At 29.0% G+C, this 22,793-nt stretch overlaps 2 protein-coding genes and 1 non-coding gene across 4 annotated transcripts; 1 reads left to right on the top strand and 2 right to left on the bottom strand.

The window, feature by feature from the left end:
- Positions 1–282: 282 nt before the first annotated feature.
- On the top strand, positions 283–19,274 carry LOC130678621 (scavenger receptor class B member 1). 2 transcript variants are annotated; one of them, XM_057485952.1, is made up of 6 exons: positions 283–1,094; positions 9,759–10,096; positions 14,466–14,963; positions 15,046–15,244; positions 16,254–16,462; positions 16,538–19,274. In XM_057485952.1, exons 1-6 carry the CDS (start codon positions 1,037–1,039, stop codon positions 16,781–16,783), a joined length of 1,548 nt encoding a protein of 515 aa, XP_057341935.1. In that variant the 5' UTR covers positions 283–1,036; the 3' UTR covers positions 16,784–19,274. The 2 variants fall into 2 exon arrangements, with proteins under 2 accessions (XP_057341935.1, XP_057341936.1); XM_057485953.1 differs by lacking the exon at positions 283–1,094 and adding an exon at positions 9,546–9,698.
- On the bottom strand, positions 13,608–13,680 carry Trnak-uuu (transfer RNA lysine (anticodon UUU)). The gene has a single exon. It is a non-coding gene; the product is annotated as a tRNA-Lys (tRNA).
- A 448-nt stretch (positions 19,275–19,722) lies between the features above and the next one.
- On the bottom strand, positions 19,723–21,798 carry LOC130678620 (scavenger receptor class B member 1-like). Its single transcript, XM_057485951.1, has 4 exons — positions 20,996–21,798; positions 20,637–20,911; positions 20,285–20,540; positions 19,723–20,207 (listed from the first exon to the last, which is right to left on the bottom strand). The coding sequence occupies exons 1-4, from the start codon at positions 21,665–21,667 to the stop codon at positions 19,833–19,835; spliced, it is 1,578 nt and encodes a 525-aa protein (XP_057341934.1). The 5' UTR covers positions 21,668–21,798; the 3' UTR covers positions 19,723–19,832.
- Between the last annotated feature and the right edge of the window lie 995 nt (positions 21,799–22,793).

Here is a 22,793-nt window from a genome sequence, read left to right as displayed (position 1 = left end):
TAACGTTAAGAAAACTTCAGGTACATAAAAAAATAACAGATATTGTGCGATAGATACCGAGAGTCTGCATGGTTCAAAAATCTAAGAATCTAAAATGTATTATAGAATATGAATAAGAAAAATAAAATTTAAAGAAAGAAAAGAGAATGTGGAGAGAGAGGTTGTTTGTTAATATAATATTGTAATAAGTGGGGGTAATAATAAATCGTTCACCTGAGCCACTTGAGTTTACCGCGGCGATCGCGGCATTTCTGTCAGGTCGAATGTACGTTCAGTGGTTCAGTACTCGAGCTAACATCGTACCGATCGTGTGTCTTTTGACGACTACTCCTTTTATTTTAAATAAATTTATAAAAATCTATCATTTTACCTAAAAATAAATAAAAATGATAAGGATTAGAGGTTTACGTGAAAAAGTGGTTATTTGAGTATCAGTATCAGTATATGAAGACTAATAAAAATTTTAAAATACAAATCAATTGGATATAAAGCAAATGTTTAAATAATTAATCCCAAGAATTTAAAAAAAATTATTATTACTGAAGTAATTCGAAAAATTTAAAAACAGCTCTCACAGGCTATATACTTATACATATAAACATACATATTCTTATATTATTTATAAACTCACACCGTATTCTTCCATTGGTACGTTCGTTATCGCGCCAAGTAGTCGGCACACTTGGGAGTCGACTTTCTCCTCGTGTCGTCGTCGCGACAAGCTGGATAGGATAACTTCCAACCAATTTGTTCGTTTTTTTTTTATTGACCAGTTCAATGGTCAATGTACATACCATTGTTTTTAAAATTTTAAAATTCAACCTGAGTGGATAAATTTGAACTGAATTAAATGACAAATATTTAAATATCTTGAGTTGCAACGAAGAAGAAATAAAGTAACCAACGACATCAATGAGAAAAAACGGATGAGGTAACTGTACTTGCAACGTGTGAATACCCAAACATATATACAAATATATAAACCGGAGGAAGAAATATATAATTTATAAAATATATATATTGATAACAAACAACCATGAGGATTAATCGAGGAATTTGTGGCAAACTCCAGGGCGGATTTCTCAGACGATGGTGTACGTACTGTTTATTTATTTATTTTTGTTAGATAATTACTGACAATTATCAATATTGAAATTTTACCGGTTGATCTAGTTGTGGATAACATTGAGATGATGATATATCTAGTATATCTAGGTTACTAGTTTAATCCGATATATTGCAAGTCAATGGTTTTATATAATACAAAATAGGACTTTTAAATTTATTTCTGTACTGAGGCTGTAATTATTTAATTTTCAATCGTTTTGTCATCTGTCATTGTTGGTTTAATATCCTTGCAACGCGACATTACTTCTTATGGTTATAAAATATAAAACTTCATTGTGATATATGTATATATATATTTTTATAGACATTGAAGCAAAACTATAACGGTTTTTTTTTAATCTCTTTCTCTTTATATTATTGTAATGCTGAATGTCTCTGTGACTCATGGGAAGTTTTTTTCTTATTAAGAGACAAGCATGAGTGGGTTAAGAATTAATATTTTTAAATTAATTATATTATTATTATATTTTAAAATTTAAAAAAAAAATTAATTTGTGAAAAAAATTGTAAATTGTATTAAATATTTTAAATTATACCGAATCTCCGTAACGTGCATCAACGAAAAATTCTATAAACACACGTAAATTGTGATAAATAAATAAATAAATAAATTTTTAAATTAATAAAAGAAACATTAAATTACAAAGGAGAGTTTTTTTATTAATTAAAAATGAAGTTTAGGATTTAAAACTGAGATTGCTTCTTCACGCGTTGATATCACCGGAATTTTGTTCTCCACGTGGGTGTGAGCAACCAGATAAATCTGTATATCTATATACATATATATATGTATTAGATGAATAAATATATGCGGTAATGTATATTACATTACTTGATTTCATGGCCTGTCATATCAGTATGAGATCGGTTATAATGATGCTTAGTTTTTTTTTTTTTTTTTTTTTTCAATTTTTCTTACGACGTAAATCCACTCATTATTTTTTTCATTTCCACGTGCAAATTTTTTTAAACAAAATTTATTATTCAGACATTAATTACTGATAGATTTTTTTTATCAATTTATTTAATAATTTTAAATTATTTTATGATGATAATAAAATTTACTTTTTTTTTAACTTCAAAAGTTTTGAACTTTTTTTTCTAAATACTTTTGGCAAGAGAGCAATGACTTGATAATGGCACATAAAACATGCTAATGTATAAGTAAACTGTCATTGCTTTTTATTTTTTTTTTCATCCTTAAAACATGTAAATTTGAATACTGGAATTTTAGCGCAATTTAACATAATACTTTTTTTTTTATTTATGTATCAAACGCCACTGAACTTTATAACTCAAATAAACGTATATATGGATATTTCATTCATTAAATTTTTTATCTTCATTATGGCATATTATTAACTTGCCTAATTATCTAATCTACTGTTTATATATTAAAGATAAAAATAATATTCAGTTAAAATAATTTTTTGCGATTCAGTAGTTGGCGTAATTTTATTTTTAATCATTATTTTTTTAATTTTATTTTTATTACGACTTATTGATGGAATGTAATTGACGACATATAGTTGTAGTCGTAAACTACATGTATATATGACATATACAGTCGACATGAGACTTTCGGTTTAGGTATAGACACCTTTACCCGTCAGTTTCAAAACCGTTATCGTGAAAACTTTCTAGTCAATTCATCGCTTCAATGATCTAAACTCCGTTTTATAGGTAAATTTAAACTATTTTTATGTATACACGGAAAAATTAAGTCTATTGTTACAAACAATATTTTTAAAGCAGTAAATCAATACAAATTATTACATTATCAGTTTCATACTTAAGTTAAAGAATAATTTTTACGGAAGAAAACCGAAATTTATTTACAGTACTCCAAAAAAATCATCATACCGCGAGTTGAGCTCAGATTTCTTCAGAAAATTTCTTATAAGAATAAAATATGATATTTCCAAAAGTTATTTTTTCTCTCAGTGGACGTGTTATTTTATATAAATATTTTGAAATAATATTTGTCAATGACGTCAGTAACCCATAGAAAATAATTACAATTAATAGCGGTTTTAAGCATTTCCTATTCTTCATTCCACGTGTGTTTAAACCCAATGAATTTATCTTACATTAACATGTTTCGTATTTACGTAACGGTGATGTTGACTTAACTTTTAACAAAGTAGACAAATACTTGGGACAATAGAATTGGATAATAATTTATTTTAGTGATGTGATTTTTTATTTGATAATAAAGATTGTTAGGAAAAAAAAAAAATATATATATAAAGGAAAATTTGCATGCTCGACATAAGCAGATTGGCAACAAAATGCATCCACACACGCACATACCAACTAAAATACGTATATACATATATATGTATAAAGACAGAGTGCATTCCAACGTCGGGCAAACCCGAGTGACAGGGTACACACATGCATACCCAGTTTTCCCAGTTCATTTTATATATATATATATATATATTTATATTTTATATCGTAAACACATACGCACCTGCACGACCAGGCATCCCGGCTCCAGTCGCTTCCAGAATTTATAATTCAAAATAATTTATCATTATCTTCTGATATATTGTCGGATTTTTAAAATTAATAGTAAATAAATAAAAAAAAAATAATAAGAACGATGACAAGTAAAATTACTTGGCTGTCATTAATATGAAATGGGTTCAACTGGACTTTACTTAGATTTCTATGCACGAGGACGTGCAATTAGTAGTTATGATGGTTAGTAAGGTTACACAGGCTAGATGACATTGCGTAGTAATAATTGCAAAAATATAAATGCCACACGACCACAAAATAAATTATTATTATTATTTTTTTAAATGATCATGTAGAAAAAAATATTTTTTCTTCATTAATTTAATCTGTTGCAAAAGAGCAAGATTGAAATAATAACACTGAATTTTCAGCACGTTTCATAAACACTGAAAGTTAATTACAGTATTTTTTATCATTATTGTTTTTAAATATATATATACAATTGAGTATTTAATATAAATAAAATTTCGACTGTATTCCATTGATAGTTTGCCTTCACTTTCAACCAAAGAAGTAAAATTGAGTAGACTTGATGTAAGTAATCGAGTAGTGCACCAAACACATTAACTCTTGCAAAAGTTATTTTCTGTCGTAATCTTTCATATATATCTATATAATATGTATCCAAGTAATACACGTAACTCTCAACTTGCTCCCGTAATCAGTAGATACAGAACAGTATAAATATATTACATATGTAGTCCGTGAACTAAGAAGACTTTCAGTATAAAATATATGACATAATAATTTATCATTTATTTTATGTTTAGGAAAATTATAAATAACGTTCAATAACTTTTAAAAAGTAAATTAAAGTGGTCACGGTGATTTATACACAGACGCAGTCTTCGCGTGCGCGTTAAAGATTCCTGTCTTCTTAAACTCGTTTGCCAGACGGAAGACGACACGATTAATATCTTTAAAATCTTTTAATATAAAATTTTAATCTGTCTTTATTATTATTATTTATTAAATACACTTAAATTTGGAGGGAATGCGGATTCAAATAAAATCCGCAGCTCCGAAGTCACTCCTGGAAAAACAAACTTCCCATTTACTCTGCATGCGAAGTGATTTTTTCTAAAACTCCGGGACTTTGAGTGGCAGATTTAAATAAAATCCGTAATCACTCTGACTTTACTTCCGATTTTTTGTAGCGAATCTTTTTTCAAAACTTTTCCATTATAAAATTTTTTTTTATCGCTATTAGAAATTTTTTTCTCTAAAACTTTTCGAAAAATGTATAAACGATTTAAAAATGTGGTTTCTTTAGAAAGCGTTTTACGGTGGAAGTTGTGGTAAAGAAGAGTGTTTTCTTCGTCACTTTAAGCAGATACACTTGCACCTTCCGCGAAAGTCCTCAGGCATTGTCAAAATGTATACATATTAAACATGGGAGAATAGATTATCATGTTATGTTACAGTGTACATATTATATATTTTTAAAATGTCTAGTATAGTGGGAATGAGAGCATTGAAAGTGTTTGCTTCCTCTAGGCCCACTGTTAATAAAACTTTTCACATTATTTGTCATCATTCTATTCAAAGATTTTATTTTATATCAGAAAGTAAAAACTCCAACGCATCCTCAGCATAAAAAAAAAAAAAAAATTCACGGTAATATAATTTAAAAGAATTTTGGATTTTATAATATGCAATAATCGAAAAATTATCGATTTATTTAATTAAGATTGGCCGTATGATAAAAAATCATTTGCCTTTATTAGAGTACTCATAAAATAATTTTTTTTTTTTAATAATAACTTGCAATCGTCGTCTAAAGAAAGTTTATTATTTTTTTTCGGTTAATTGTTTCAGGTAAAATCAATAAATTAATAAAAAGTAACAATAATATTTAGAATGACGATGGAAATTTACGACAAGTCGCAAGTTGTTCTCCTTGCTACTCGAATCACGTTGACCTCGTATAAAAAAAAGGATATTGCTTGTCAGATGTACTGGAGAGAATGTCTAATACACTAATGTCATAAATCAAATTATTTAGTGTTACCTATTAGTTTATTTTTTTAAATTTATATTTTCCGCAATCGCGATCCTGTTGGAGAAGATAAAAAATAAATTGTCAATTCATTAATTCATTTTAAAGTAGGTGACAAAAAATTTATTGCATATGTATTTAATGATATATATGTACACAGCATGGATTTAATTATAAAGTAATAAAAATTAGTTCAATGTCAATGAATAAAAAAACTTTAAACTTTTCACTTATTACATTTCTGCTGGTTAATTATTCATATTATTATTATAAAGAATACATTTTATTTCAAAATGTTTATTTAATATATATATATATATATATATATATATATATATATATATATATATATATATATATATATATATATATATATATATATATATATATATATATATATATGAAAAACACGTGATCGATTATGTAAAAAAATGAAGATGAAGCTTTAAATTATGACGTACATCAATTAGCTAAAAATTAAATATTGATTAAAGTTAAAATTTTTTTTTTAATAGACAACCGGATATCCGATAGAGGAAGACCGGATGTCTCAGTATATTTTTTACATAAATAAATATTGAGATAAATTTTCTCTTATAAAATGTCGTGTATAATTTGAAGTATTTTTTTTCTAATTTGAGAATTAAATGAATTTAAAAAAATCAGAGCTGGTTCAAATAAATGGAGATAAATTTCCGTGGAAATTTCCATATTCAAATTAAAAAGGTATCATGACATCATTAATGGCCTTAGAGTAAATTAAACGGAGATGAAAAAGTTTGAATATGTAAATAAATATAAAAAGGTAATTGTACGATTAAATTAACCGGTCTGCGATATCACGTATAAAAAGGGAATTTTTTCGGAGGTCATTGGTAAGATGGTACAGTAGGGCCATTGCTCGAATGACCTTTCCAATCACCTTGATCAAATAAATATCATCACCATTTCTACCCTGTCATTAAATTTTTATTTCAGGGGCATCTTCATTATAAAAAATCCACATGTCCATGACATTTTTTTTTATTTTTCGTATCATGATTTTACACTTAAAAATTATTGACCAATTATTATTATAATGACTGTGACCAAACATCAACATAATTAAGAATGTAAATGTTTTTAATTATCAGCAGAAATCATTATTATTATATATATATTTAAAAAGTTATTTCATAATTAAATAAACTATGCCGTATATGTTATTGTGGGTCATTTTAAACATTCAATATTATATTATATTACCAGTGAAAGCTACTCCAATTTCATACGGAACAAGTATTTTTTATTTCCTACCAACAATTACATTTATATTGTCTGTATTTTTTTTAATTCTTCAAACTCATAAATTAATGGATAAAAAATGTAATAAGATGGGAAATTACAAATTACCTAATGTTTAATGTTTCTACGAAACGATGACAATAACCAATATATATCTATATTTAATAAAAACCATTTTATTTTCTTAACATTAGAATATTAATATTTATGAGCTATTGGCAGTACAGCACATACATATATTTGTATACTATACTATCTTTCGATGGAATTTCTGAGTCGTCTTTATGTGCAAATGATCGCAAGCTTCTAAAGATGTTGACTCATTTCAAAACCTTTTATTTTTATTTTTTCTTTATTCGAAAGGAAATTCAAATTTGTAAATATTTTTTATACAATATTTGTCTTAAATATTTAAACTGTATCTATAATAACTAAAAAAAAATATGAGATGAAAAATTTCGAAAGGATTAATTTACGCTGTCGTAGAAACGTGTAACAATCGGCCATGAAATAATAAAATTATAACTTTCAAAGTTAAATAAATCGACTTGCTCATCACAAATAAATTTCCTAATATCGAACTTGACCTTCGATTGAATGAAACGAATGACGACACGATTAAAATAAAAAAAATAAAGGTATAAATGAAGAATCCATTAGCCTATTCGTGTGTTATATCTGATAAATTTTCTGCTAATTTAGACATTTACATTGTAATCTACGTACATAACACGTTATCTTAATGTATATAAATTAATAGTGCCCTTATAAAACATTATATATATATATATATATATATATATATATATATATATATATTATTATTAATATATATAAGTAGTATGAATAATAAATAATGGACTCACGAAGACGAGTTGGAAAAATCGGAAAAGCGAATCGAATTAACTTCCGGTAAAGCCTTGTCTTGAAGATCGCATGCCGTGGAAAGTGATAGTATATGATAATAATAAATGTAGTCAGGTCGTATAATATATGCCCTGTATCCTATAGCTATAGACTATTAGGGATAGAATTAGCTTCCGGTTTAATCGCCAATAACAATTCATTTTTTCTTCCGCATTTATTGTTATTTAATATTGCATACGATAAAAAAAAAAAAAAAATATGTAATAATAGTAATATGACTGTATAAGTAAACACGACAGGTCAAATGTCATTGAAAAGTAACATCTGCATGAGGTAACTTGCAGGAAGTTGTGAATTAACTTTTTATACTAATCGAGTTTACATTTTTTGATATTCGAATTAAACAAATAAATATTTATTATCTATAAACTTTCCTTACAATATCATATTTTTACAGATATTGTATATGTTTAAATTTTTATGATTTGCGTAAATTATTTCCCGTGTTTATGGATATTTCAACGATTGTTGTGTAATATTTTATTGTTACTAATAAATAATTTAATGTGATGTAGATTTTCTGAAATAAAATTATGAATTTATGACTTTATCTTGATTGTAAATATTTTTTTATTGGCTCTGCTAGGAAATAAGAAGAAAATTTAACTTTTACCGAAATAAATTTTACCGTGATAATAAAAAAAATGATTCAATTTAAATAATTTGAATAAATAAATTTACATGGTTATTTAAAAAATATAATAATATATGTATTTAAGTAGAATTGTGATTGCAACAACTTTAACAATAATTAATTTTGAATAAAATGACGAAAAAAATACGTGCTTTCATAAAAAAAATAAAGATTAAGTTTTGATCGTGAAGGGTAAATGATGACCATATATAAATAAAAGTAAACGTCCTTGCACTTTGTTCATTCCATCTTTACTATATACTTCATATATACACGTATTTAATAAATATATCTATCTTATATGTATATATATTAATTTATCCTCTCACATTTGGCCCTCAAAAAACAATTTTATCAAAATAGTTACCAATTTTGAATAATTAATTTTTTGTTTGTTTACTTTTTATATTCGATTCATTCTTACATTTTAAATTTTGAATACAGTAGAGACCGAAAAATATAAATAAGCAACAAAGTCAGGTACAATAATATAAGACATCAATAATCTCAGTAGTATGTAAAAAATCTAATGAAATAAACGTCTGGTATCAATTACAATACTTGAATAGTAATTTATTTAAAAGAATAACGTCAGGAAGATGACTATAAATTTATTTTAATAACAGTAAATGTCAATAATAAGCGAAATAATAACAAATCATGACAATGATTTATTCAAGTATTGTAGTACTTATTTATAGAGAATAATTTAATAATAATAATAATTGTTATTATTAAGATATTATTTTAAACGCTCATTAATAAATAACCATTTATCTGCAATATATCATTTAAATTGTCAATCACGTTAATTATTATTGACTATTTTAACAAACAAATAATTGTCGTTTGAAATAATAAATTATATAGTTGCTGGTGTACATTGCAAAGTGATTATTAAAAAAAAAAGAATCATTTCACGCATAGAAATTTGGCTATTATGGAAATCACGCGATGATACACTAGAGTAAATAAAGAGTGTCATATAATTGACAATTACATGGAGTGACAAACCGAAAAAATTGACATGCAATCCACTGGGAATTATTTGTATTCCAATGGTTTCGAGGGTAACGAATAGATTTTTAAATTCAGTGTGTTCTTAGATCGAAAAGCGAACGATCCTCTAGAGAATTCGTGAAAAAAAATTGAACTTGACACAGATTTATTTACTTTTATAAGCAATGGTCAATAAGAAATGTATGTCGGTTATTTGTACTGAGTATATAAATATAATAATAATTTATTATAAATTTACAGGGACCGCAGTTGCAGCAGGCGTATTGCTGATAATATTTGCAGCTGTTTTGGCAGCACTATTTCCGAATATTATGGAAATATTGATAAATCGAGAAGTATCTATACGAGAAGGTGGTCGTGCGTATGGATGGTGGAAAGAACCTCCAGTGGTACCTCATATGAATATTTATATTTACAACGTCACAAATGCTGATGAATTTCTTAACAATGGGGACAAACCGATTCTTCAAGAGCTTGGTCCATATGTATATGTACAAAAATGGGATAAAACTAACATTAAATTCAACGACAACGGTACTGTCAGTTACAATGTCAGAAAACGTTTTGTATTTTCAGAGGTATTTACGATTATATTTATTTTTTATCAATACCTATTCAGTCAAAATTTTTCGTATTTGTGTAAAGAAAAAATTCTATTGCACGACTCATAATGCGAAGCATCAGAGTGTGATTTACGATAGAAAAATTTTTTTCGCCTCACTTCGGCAACTATTTGATATTTCCGACATCGGATAGCAAAATTAATCATAGAAATTGGATAGAAAAAACTATGCTAAGTCCATGATTATTCTCATCCATCCTCATCCCTTCCCAGTAAATGGTTCAAATTTTGAACTTGAAAGTAAATTTCTTATTCATTGTTTAAACTATTTTTTTTTTAAATTTGTTAAAAATTTCATGTTATATATTTAACATTTTTGTGTGTTAATTTAACATATACTGAGAAAATAAAATAATAGGAATTACTATCTAGTTATGGTAAAATTTTTTACCATCAATCCGATAGTAGTAAATACTATCTAGATGATTGTATAAATCATCTAGATTGTAACAATTATTATAAATATGGTGAGTGTTACAATCTAGATAATTTATACAATCATCTAGATAGTATTCACTACTATCGGATTGATGGTAAAAAATTTTACCATAACTAGATAGTAATTCCTATTATTTTATTTTCTCAGTGTACTGCTTTTGTGTTGTTTGGCCAGTTCATTTTTAACACAAAAAAATTTTAATAGAAAAAAGTAACATTTACTCAGTGTTAATCTCCAAACAAGTGTTAACACTTTTAAAATAAAACTTTAACATAGAGCGAGTGTTAATGCATTAAATTAACACAAATAATGTGTTAAGTTTTCGTAATCACTTGTTAAGCTTATGGATAAATAAATTTTAATAAGTATCAAAATAACACAACCAAGTGTTAAACTAACATTTTACGTGTATTGCAGATAACATTTTGATGCGTAAAAGTTTTAGAACCGGTAACAGAGAATAGAAACATATCTAGTGTTAATTTTTTACCACGTAGTTTTGTATTAATTTTAACAAAATTTTTTTTACTGTGCAGTTTAAATTTATTATTCAAAATCTAATAGATCATATGTTAAATAATTTTTTAAATCATGATTCATCAGCAATAAGTTGTTTATTTTTTTTAAGTGCCACTCTATTAATTAATTACGATTTAAATAAAAGTCGAGGTTTATGCATAGATTATCGTGTATTCAATAATATTCAATGACTCAGTAGGCGTGACTCAATCTTCTATTATAATAATATCGGTTTTTTTTACGTACAGTTGAAGTAAAAAATATTTTTTACATATTTGACAATAGAGACATTGTGGAAATTTAAAATTATTATTTAAAAAACAGTTTCTTTCATTAGAATATAATTTATTATTAATAGTTTGGATACGGCGACATAGATTTATCAGTGGCGCAAAGAATTTTGAATAAATAAAAGTTACGTTAAACTCAACCAGGTGGCATGTAAATCAGCAGGATTATGTTGGGGTTAACTTTTACCGACAAGGGTCGCAAAAAGACGGGAATTTTTTTCTTTTTCTCAAGATTAAGATTAAAGAGAGAATATAATTTAAAATTAAAAGGTAAAGAGTTAAGTTATATTGGCTGGTTGATAAAGTGAAAATTAATTTTAATGAAACTATTTAAGAAGTTGTAAAAAATTGTGCAAGGACAAGAACAAAAAGTCTATCATTTGTCACAACACTTGTGAATGGATTTAATATTCTCGTTTATTTCCCAAATTGTTTAATTAAACAAGATTTTATTTCATATTGCCCATATTTTTGAATTGGTTGTTTTTTTCAAATCAACTGAAAAAAAAAAATAAAGCCGCCCGAACAGGAACTTGAACCCTGTACTCTCAGACTCCCTTATCTTTCTTGATGATTGGTAGCACCTTAGCTTTTTTCCAGTTCTTCAGGAAGTAATACAGGTTTAGCGCGTTGTTAAATATGACCGTTAGGGCATAGATTTTTTTGTCAGCAAGTGTTTTAGTACAATTGTTGGGATGCCATTAACACCACTTGACGTTTTATTGGGTAGTTTAGCTAGAATTTTGTTTAACGATAAACTATTTATAAAAAAGTACTCTTTCTCAGCTTCTTGTTTGGGATGCGACGCCGGGTTCGTATCCGAAAACTCCGAGAACAGACCTCGTACTTGCGGGCATCTTCTAGCATGGTTTTTATGTTTTCTGCTTCTTGGTCTACAATTTCTTTGAGCCTCGTTCCGTTATTCAGATACCTTGCCGAGTTTATGGATCTTTGCGGATCTTTGCCAGCGACATAAAAGATCGTGTCGTCAGAAAATGCGATGGAATAGGTGTTATTGTTTCCATTGAGCTGGTATAGGTTGATAATTTCGCATGTTAGGATGTTGAAGAGAACTGGCGAGTTAACAGTGCCCTGGTGCAAACCTTCATGGATGAGGAAGATGAGAGTTGAGATTTGGAGTCCATTCCACGTGACGAACGATTTGCCTGATAGCATGTCCAGTATGACGAGTATAAGTCAAGGTTTAAATTTTTTGTTGTGTAGTACGAATATCAGTCCGAATAAAGTCGAGTCTTGAGTCCACTATTGCTATGTCAAGGATTGACTGGCCTCTTACAAATGTTGATTCTTTCAGAGTCACTGATAGGGCCCTGAAGTTCAGACCTTCCCCGTATTCCCAGTTATAGAGTTGGCGGCCACGTTCATTTGTTAGAGAGTCACCCCAATCTTGTCTTCTAGCGTTCAGATCACCAGCTAGTATATAGTGATTGTCTGGGTTTTGTAGGTTTAAGTTGTTGCATAGGTTGGTTAGCTCGTCGGTGATTGTTGTTCTGTTATTATGGGCCGCATATGCTGCAATAATATATAGATTTCTGATCGGGTTAGCTTTAACTGTTATTATTGTAAATTCCAGGATCGAGTTAGTCTGATGCTCTACCGTCTGAGCTATCCGGGCTTAGTAGCTTTGTAGTTGAAACGGTGCTGTTTTGTTTTGTCGTTGAAGTATTCTTGTTCGTTGGGGAGTTTAGTTGTAAATTTCAGTGCCAGGTGGTCGCTATCATAGGGATATGTAATGATTTTGTTGTCTTCAAGGTCAATTAGTTGTAGATTTGTAATGCGCAGAGAATTTTGAACGAATAAGAGTTACGTTAAATTCAACCAGGGGGCATATAAATCAGCAAGACAATGTTGGGGTTAACTTTTACTGACAAGGGTTGCAAAAAGACAGGAATTTTTTTCTTTTTCTCAAGATTAGGATTAAAGAGAGAATATAATTTATAATTAAAAAGTAAAGAGTTAAGTTATATTGGCTGCTTGATAAAGTGAAAATTAATTTTAATAAAACTGTTGAAGAAGTTGTAAAAAATTGTGCAAGGACAAGAACAAAAAGTCTATCACTTGTCACAACACTTGGGAATGGATTTAATATTCTCGTTTATTTCCCAAATTGTTTAATTAAACAAAAATTTTATTTCATATTATCTATATTTATGAATTGTTTTTTTCAAATCAACTAAAAAAAAAAAAAAAAATGAAGCCGCCCGAACAGGGACTTGAACCCTGGACCCTCAGATTAAAAGTCTGATGCTCTACCGACTGAGCTATCCGGGCTTCGAGGTGTGCAAAAGGTTATGTTTATTAAAACTCCCATCATTTTTTCACAAAAAAATTTTTTAAAAAACACCCAAATTGAGTATTAATTAATTAAGAAACACATAAATTGCAATAAAAACGCATTTTCTCTCATGAATAACAATTAAAAAGACTATTAAATCGTAATTAAACAAAACTAAGATTCAAAATTTTAAATATAAATTTCATCAATAGATGTCGCCACTTCCGACCGACCAATCAAAAGTGGTCTTAAAAAACGCGGTGAAAATTTAAAAACTTTTGAACGCGTGATTTAGCTGAAAGTATGTATTGTTTGGACATATATTATTCACGTTTCACTCCGATTGCGAAGAAAACATGACCGTCCATACGTAACCACTGCACAATAAGGAATTATAATTAGCATATCATCCGCCGTAACGCTCCGTCGACTCGTCTAAGATCATGATGACGATGATGATAAAAAATGACCGAGGTCTAGAACCACCTGACTTAAAAAATTGTTATACCTCTGACTCCGTTGATTCCTTGGTCGTCTATCAGCATTATTTTATAGTATAAAAAGTTGCTTCACCGTGACCTATTGCTTTCCATTAACATTCAATTAAAACTCTATATAAATGGAATTAAATATATGTATTTTTACTTCCTATAGAATTTTTTATTATAATGCATATGCATATTTATTCTGCTATAAACTATCGGTAAATAATTTATTGTTGCGATAGAGAATAGAGAGTGAAAGTGATTTTTATTGACCAAATAATTATTTAAATTGTCAGGAATTATCAAGCGGTACGGAGGATGATTTGGTGGTCGTACCAAACGTCCCAATGCTATCAGCAACCAGTCAGTCACGTCACGCAGCTCGTTTTCTACGGCTTGCCATGGCCTCAATAATGGACATCCTCAAGATAAAACCATTTGTCGAGGTCTCGGTCGGTCAATTACTCTGGGGTTATGAGGATCCATTACTAAAACTCGCCAAGGACGTGGTACCAAAGGAACAAAAGTTACCGTACGATCAGTTTGGATTATTGTATGGAAAAAATGGCACTCATCCAGATCAGTACACAATTTTCACGGGTGCCTCGGACATCACCAAGTACGGCATGATGGACCGATGGAATGGTAAAGATGGTTTCAAACACTGGACCACCGATGAATGTGACAATGTATTGGGCGGGGATGGCAGTATTTTCCCACCACACATCAACAAGAACACAAAGCTCAAGGTCTTTGACAAAGATCTTTGTAGGACTCTTCCTCTTGTCTTCAAGGTTTTATTAATGATAAATATTTTATTAATTCATTTATTGGCTGATGAGTTTAATAAACTGTTTTTTTTTCTTGTACTCTCAGGAGGAAGTAATGGCTGAAGGTGACGTTCCCGGATTTAGATTTGTGCCGCCAAAAGATGTGTTTGCAGCAGCTGATCGCATCACATCCCAGCAGTGTTACTGTCCAGCTGGACCACCTTGCGCACCAGAGGGTACTTTTAATGTATCACGTTGTCAATATGATTCACCAGTTTTGCTCAGTTTCCCTCACTTTTATTTAGGTAAATTATTTTATTGCATACATTTTTTTTTTATTTACTTGAGTCGAAATCTAAGGCATGCTTTGAAGTTAAATAAGCATTAAAAACCTACATTAGGCCTTTCAGGACATAATCATTGTGAAAGTTCGAAATGGACCTACTTAGACTTACAAAAGCTTGAATTGAATCTACTTGGACTTATGGAGGCGTGAATTAGATCTGCGTAGACATAAATCGTGGAACGAACGTACCTACACTGTAAAAAAATTTCGTGTAAAAATGAACCCGGAGAACTTTACACGGCCGTGTAGTGTGAAATAGCGGTGCAAAATTCTCTCGGTGTTTCTACACCATTCTGTGTTACTCGTTAATTTTCATTAACGAGCAACAAATGAACATTGAACATTAACTACTTAATCAATAACTATATTAATATTATTTAGATATTAATAGTATTTTTAAGATTTTAATATTTTTCCTTTCCTGAACGCAAAAAATATCATAAATTATACATTTACTCGCTTGACGGTGTAAAAATTTTTAATTCACACCGCCTAAATTTAGCACAATGTTTGGTGTAATTTTCACACTGAAATTTTTACACCGAGTCATTTACACTACACCGGGTCCAACCAATTTTTTACAGTGTAGATTTAACAGAAGGAAGGACTTGGAAGGAATACTACAAAAAAGTAAAATTGTTAAATTCGCGGACTACTGGAGAATTGATGCCAGTCATTTCTCCGTAGGCTAATGATACCCAAGGGTGGATTGGGTCCCACAGGCAGCCTGGGACCAACAGAGGTTCGATTTCAAAAATTCAGAGATCGTTCATTTTATGATACATGTCTTTGTAGGTCTAATTAATGCCTCCATAAGTCTAAGTTGGTTCATTTCAAGCTTTTACAATGATAACGTCCTAAAAAATCTATTGTAGGTTTTCAATGGTTATTTAGGTTTAAAGCATGCCTTAGATTTCGACTCGGGTAAATTAAATAACGTCAGTTAATAAGCATATTATTTTTTACAGCCGATCCCACACTACGGGAAGCCGTAATTGGAATATCACCACCGGATGAGGAAAAACATCAATTCTTCATTGACGTTCAACCGTTGATGGGAACGACACTGAGAGCTCGTGCTAGAATTCAAATAAATCTTGCTGTTAGTCAAGTCCGTGATATAAAACAAGTTGCATCTTTTCCAGATATTATCTTCCCAATAATGTGGTTTGAAGACGTAAGTTAACATATTTTATAATTCATTCATACAATTATATTATATTAACTATTAATTGTATTATTATTTAAACAGGGTGTAGACGGGTTACCGAGTCATGTAACGTCACTGTTGAAGATGGCTGTCGAAGTGCCTCCGATAGCACGTGCAGCTCTTTCGGGTGCTATTGCTGCAGTGGGTGCCATTGTTCTTCTCGGTGCGCTATTGTGTCTTGCCAGAGCGGCAAAACATCAAGAGAAGCTTCATCTGAGCACTCCTCTACCTCCAGGTGCATCTAAACAAGGAAATATTAATCCCGGTTTTCAAGGTTCCATGAAGTAAAGTGTGAATCAGATATAACATGACTCAAGTTAACGGGGGTTATCAGATATTTTCGGCTGAGTTTTTTTCGGAAACAAAATCTCTAAATACAAAACACAGATCGCACATTGATGCACTACTGTCTAATCTAGCGAAGTGCGCTTAAATTGTTTGACAATATTCGTTTGTTTAAGAGAAAAACTCGGCCAAAGTTTCCATTTACTGCACAAGTGCAACAAAGATAGTTCCGTTCGTGGACTTGAGTGTAATAGATAGAGAAGTACGAACCCCTGTTAAGAGATAATGTCAATTTTTTAAAAAAATTTTATTATTCTAGACTATTATTTTTTCTTTTTTTTAAATTTAAATTTTTAATTTTTAATTTAATTAATTGTGTGTTGGACAATTGAACAATAACTAGATTTATCATAGTATATTTTAAAACTGTAATATGCCGTCGAAAATTGTCATGTTCTATGACTATCACGCAATTGTTGCGAAAATAACGATTGTATAATTATCGTGGGAAAGCTAAAGGTTACAGAATAGAGTCTTATGTCTATGTCTTGTATTTTATTCAGAGGGAAGGTGAAAGCAAGAGAAAGGGACTGATGCTCAATGGTTTTTTGTGATTAATTATTAATCCACAAAAAATATACAATAAACTAAATTATAAATAACTATTTTTATCTCTATTTCTTGCGATTTTCACCTTCTGAATACAAAAGCTCTCTTTCTCTCAAACCAAGGCGGGTTTTTTTAAAAATTATTACAATTATTTTAAATTGAAGATTCATGTAATCTCACTCGTTATTTGCTACGACCAATCGCTCATTTTTTTATTAGTGGGTCGAGGCCGAGAGATAACCGGATCTTTGTAGAAAATAAATTTTGACAATTTAATATTTTTATCTGTATATTATGACGTTTTGATTATTCATGTCTCGTTCGCGAGAATCCGACCAATATGCGAACATAAATTTTCTTTTTTTTTATATATATAGATGTGTATTTTTTGTGATATGAATTATAAATCGAATTTTAATTGGTCGACCACACAAAATAATTTAATTTAAAATTTTTAAGTGTTGAAAAAAACTGTAATCTGATTTTTTTTAAAAAATCTGTTTCAAAAAAAAATTATGATCGTTACTATTTTAATATCACAGTGCATGGAAAATATTATAGTTAGTATTATTTAAGTTGATAATATAAGTGAAGAGACAATAATTTAAAATTTTAAATTTATTGTCACTGCGAAAAAAAAAATTTGAAAATTTCTTTCTAATTGCATTCCGTCCAATTAATTATGTATTTATATTATAATGTTTAATTATATTTAATGTTTAATTATGTTTAATTATTAATTATTATTCGTTGTATATGTTATAAATATTAGGAAAAAAAATACTAGATTATTTGTTAGGTGAAAATAATTTTGTACAAATAAATCAAAAGATACCAAAATCAAATGTCATATATAATTAATCAAATTTCCTACATAGTACTGCTTAATATTCATGTAAAATGTAATAATTAATAGACTGATTTTCATACTACGACTACTTATTTTTATCAACTTTTCAATGGCAATAGGTCAACACGTGAGAGGAAGTTTATCTATTCATCCAAAGATTAAATTACAGAAATATTTTTAACGGAAAATACTAGAAATGCTGAGGCTGAGAACATAATTTTTAAAAAGTTATTGCCTGATAAAAAAAATTAATTGATTAAAATTTTGAGAAACTGGTTCTCGAGATAAGGAATATAAATTACAACTAATTTATGTTTTTATTATTTACATTAGCGGAAAGTCATGTCCAGTGAGGGTTATCAGACATCAATGAGAGCTCATGTATGATAAATTATTGACATAAATGCCTATGATTAAAAATAAAAAAAATCAGTGATCATAATTTTCATTAATACATAGTGTGGCATTTGAATATAATCGTTAATTACATAACAATAATCGACACATATAAAAATATATATATTAAAAACTTTATTAAATTTCACAATATTTCATAAAACTAATTTATTATAGTTCTATTTAAGCAACACATCTATTTATAACAACAACAACAAAAATACTCATTAAAGATATAAACTATATAACTAAATAATCAATGAATATATTATCGGAAACATAAATTAAATAATAGACAACGAAATGGTATACTAATATTAACAGTCTTATTACTGATTATTTATTTATATTTATATATTCCCATACTAAACTAAACAAATAAATTTATAATCTAGATAATAAATTCTAAGAGGAATTTTATATATGATAATTCTTAATAAATCTATTGATGGAAAACGAGGCTACCCCTCAGAAATGACATCTCGGACAAAAATATCTCCATGAGCAAGACATGGATGTAATTAATATTTATATGAAGATATTTTTGCTTATTTATTTTTAATAAGATCCAAAGAGGGGCCACCGGAAATAAAACGATACTTCACAAAAAAAAAAGAATTTTTTATTGTAAAATATTTTTACTCACCCCAAGAAAATTTTTTTCATTACGAATTGAAAAAAAAAATTTTCTTGGAGCGAGAAAAAATTATCTTGAGCCAAGAAATTTTTTCTAATCCCTATAGGGAAAATAAAAATAGTAGTGGCTACTCTCTGGGACAGTACTGAGTACTTTCTGTAAAAAAAAAATTTCAGACAGTACTGTATGCTATCTACCCTGATTCAGAAATTTCATTTGGAATGATTCAATCCATGCTAAAGTATATATCTATATATAGTCAATTTTGCCAAATTTGAATTGTTTCGGATCGTGTTTGAATTATTTCAAATTAGGTTTCGCAATCAGGGTAGACTACATCCACTATTCTCTGAATAGTACTGAGTACTATCTGGACAGTAGTGGATACAGTCTAGATAGCATACAGTACTCTCTAAAATTTTTTTTTACAGAAAGTACTCAGTACTATCCCAGAGAGTAGCCACTACTATTTTTTTTCGTGCAGAAAATTTTTTCATGCGCCAAGAAATCCTTTTTCTTGTGTAGTTAAAAAAAGTTATGGATAATCTGTAAAACTATCATTATACTGGTAATTCATTATTACTATCATCGGGTACTTTGTTTTCTTGTCCAACGTTATCAAAAAGATGTTTAGTAGTTGTCGACGCTAAATCTTTTTTTTGTTTTCTCCATACGTGCATCAATAGACAGGATGATAAAATAAGAATAATAACACTACCCCACTGTATTCCAGTTTCAACAGCAGCTGCTGTGTAATATCCATGCTTTAGAGAACTGAGCAACGGCTCTGGAATATCGTCTATCGTTAATTCAATCCACAGTAATGGCAATATTTGACCATCGTCAAGCCCACCGTGAAATGGCATTCCAATAGCGCGACGTGCTTCAATATTCAATTGGATTCGTGATACTCCGCCTATCAATATTCCCAGTCTCTGTTTAAATTTTTTTAAATTTATATTAACAATTGTTAACAAACGATTGTATATATTGTTAATTATCAATGACTTACTGGATGGAGCTCGAGGCGGGATTCATGTAATTCAGCCTGTGGATTTAAACCATCGATTTTTTCCATTAAAATTTTGTCACCAGTGTAAAAATGTGGAAAAGATGCTAAAAATGGCATATCAAAACTACAAGCTGAGGAATTAAATATTCCAGCCGGGGGACAGGTTCTTGTTGACTCAACACCCGGTACTGATTCCGGGCAATAGCAATAGTTATTGTCCGGTGAATAATGAAATGTATCCTTAGGTGGTTTGAATCTTTTTAAAACAAACAGATAATTAATTATTTATTTATCTCTTACGTAAAATTACCAGACTGATAAATTTATTTATTCATTTATAGTAAAAACATACGTAAGAGAGGGAATCCCAAAAGACGAACTTGTTCCCGTGTTATGAAGGTACAAAGTACGACACATTTCATTGGAATAAACTTCCAAAGTCGCATTGGGGCGGTTGAACATATCTGATGGAAATATATATCCCTGCGTACCATAAATACTATCACATTTTTTATCATTCCACACTTTTTTATGTTTTTTTCCATTTATTAATTTAATCATATTAATTTTACTTAAATCATTAGCTCCGGAATTAATTGTAATTACGTCTGATGAAATTCCATTTTTCTGAAAAAAAATATTATTTTAAAATCTTCAATTACGTTAATTTAGTAAGTAAGTAAGTAAGTAATTAAATAAATAAAGACATACAAAAGCAAGTAGACCAAATTTATCAAATGGAATTTCATTTTGTAATGCAATAAATGGCTTTGCAATTTCAAATATTCTATCGTCGTATCCCCAAAGTAATCCATTAACTGGTAGCGTCAAAAATGTTTTAGATTGCAGTGTAGATAACACACCCGTGAATGCTAATTGAGCAAAAAATGGTGCATTTCTCATAGTAGCCATCGAAGCTAACAGAGGTACATTTGGTACCACAACTATTTCATCATCGGGACTTCCACCTTCCCATTGATACGAACGTTTTTCTTGAAAACTAATGCTACCATCACTATGAAAAATATTGTTAATACGCGTGAGTGTTTCTCGATAAATATAAGGTCCTGTTTCTTTGACTTTTAATTTTTTAGCTTTTCCACTTTCGTAATCCATAACATTTGTATAATTAAAAATACGAATTTTGTAAATGGCGCGAATTGGAGGCCTTATGAACCATTCAAGCATTGGCCCATTTTTAACAACCAAACTTGACAATATGGCATTTTGAAATATATTTGTACACCAAAATATTATGAAAAGTAATAAACTTGATATTGTCACACAAAAAAACGAAACAAAAACACATTTACGCGGATGTAAACGTCGTCGGGTTGTCGAAAGTGACAGGGGTTTTTCCATTATTGACAGTCCTTGTGTCATTTTTTAAAATAATTATATTTCAAACAATTAAAGTAATAAAAATCATTTATTTTATTAAATCTAGTGATTAACGTTTAATGGTCTGCATTCGACTGACTTGTTGTCATCATCAACCAGCTTACAAAATTCATTTGAGTTGACTGTTTTTTTTTCTCTTCTGTTATATATTTTTTTTATTTTCAATCTAATGATAACCTTGTTGTGAGGAATGACCTCAGACGAGTAGCACCTCCGATGATGATATGACAGACAGTGTTTGGATACAGTTATTTACCACCCCGATTTAAATATTATCCATAAAAAAAAAAAAAAAAAAAAAAAAAATTATTTAGAGTAACACTTAGTCTTTTTATTTGATCGTTTACTCAAAAATTTTAAATTAACATCAATATTTAATTTCAGGACTGAATTTTCGATAGTAAGTAATCAGAACGAGATATGTACGATTGCATATTAACGCACGTTTTTAATTTCGGGTTTAATTTACGATACTTAAAATAAATAAACATATCTTAAATTGAATAAGTTGATGTTTATTATTTTGAAAAATAATATTTTGAATTTAAGGCATGTTATGATTGGATAATTAACCAGGCGATGAATTTTAATTGGAGTTCATAAAACATCAGACGAGAATTATTTTTTATTTAATCAGCAATAAACGGGATAAATCTGCCAAGAGTCATGACAAATCCGGATAAGTGGTGAAGAATTGTCTCGGGTGATTCCTTTTATTATGACCAGACGTTGAAAAAAAGAGATCGAGTGACTTTTGAGATAACGCTGCGACAGCTTTCCGTCATAAAATCATTGACGTTGATCGTGCTATCAAACATATACATGTTGATATATTTATAAACTCGTGAATGTTTGAATAATTTAAATTGAGATGCGTATTCTAAACTGATAAATCGAGCATACAAAACAATTTAAAAAAGTAACGTGACCAATAAATGGTTAAAAATTTAGCAGACTGTCTAGCTGATTCTTGTGTCATCAGACTACTATTGTATATTTATTTTATAACAGTCTGGGAAAAATAAGAGTCTCTCAATTATGATTAGATAAACTTATGCACATGGATTATTATTATTATGTACGTATCCAGGCAATAAGATCGTTCTTA

This window comes from Microplitis mediator, chromosome 2 (genome assembly GCF_029852145.1).
Source record: "Microplitis mediator isolate UGA2020A chromosome 2, iyMicMedi2.1, whole genome shotgun sequence".
Lineage (NCBI taxonomy): Eukaryota > Metazoa > Arthropoda > Insecta > Hymenoptera > Braconidae > Microplitis > Microplitis mediator.
This window is presented reverse-complemented; position numbering and strand designations above follow the sequence as displayed.

Excerpts from the sequence above, each read along its gene's own strand:
- LOC130678621 (XM_057485952.1), top strand. The coding sequence starts at position 1,037 with ATGAGGATTAATCGAGGAATTTGTGGCAAACTCCAGGGCGGATTTCTC. Across the intron at positions 1,095-9,758 it reads CGGATTTCTCAGACGATGGT|GGACCGCAGTTGCAGCAGGC; the intron begins GTACGTACTGTT and ends ATAAATTTACAG. Across the intron at positions 16,463-16,537 it reads CAATAATGTGGTTTGAAGAC|GGTGTAGACGGGTTACCGAG; the intron begins GTAAGTTAACAT and ends TTATTTAAACAG.
- LOC130678620 (XM_057485951.1), bottom strand. The coding sequence starts at position 21,667 with ATGACACAAGGACTGTCAATAATGGAAAAACCCCTGTCACTTTCGACA. Across the intron at positions 20,912-20,995 it reads AATTTGGTCTACTTGCTTTT|AAAAATGGAATTTCATCAGA; the intron begins GTATGTCTTTAT and ends ATTTTTTTTCAG. Across the intron at positions 20,541-20,636 it reads TTTGGGATTCCCTCTCTTAC|ATTCAAACCACCTAAGGATA; the intron begins GTATGTTTTTAC and ends TGTTTTAAAAAG.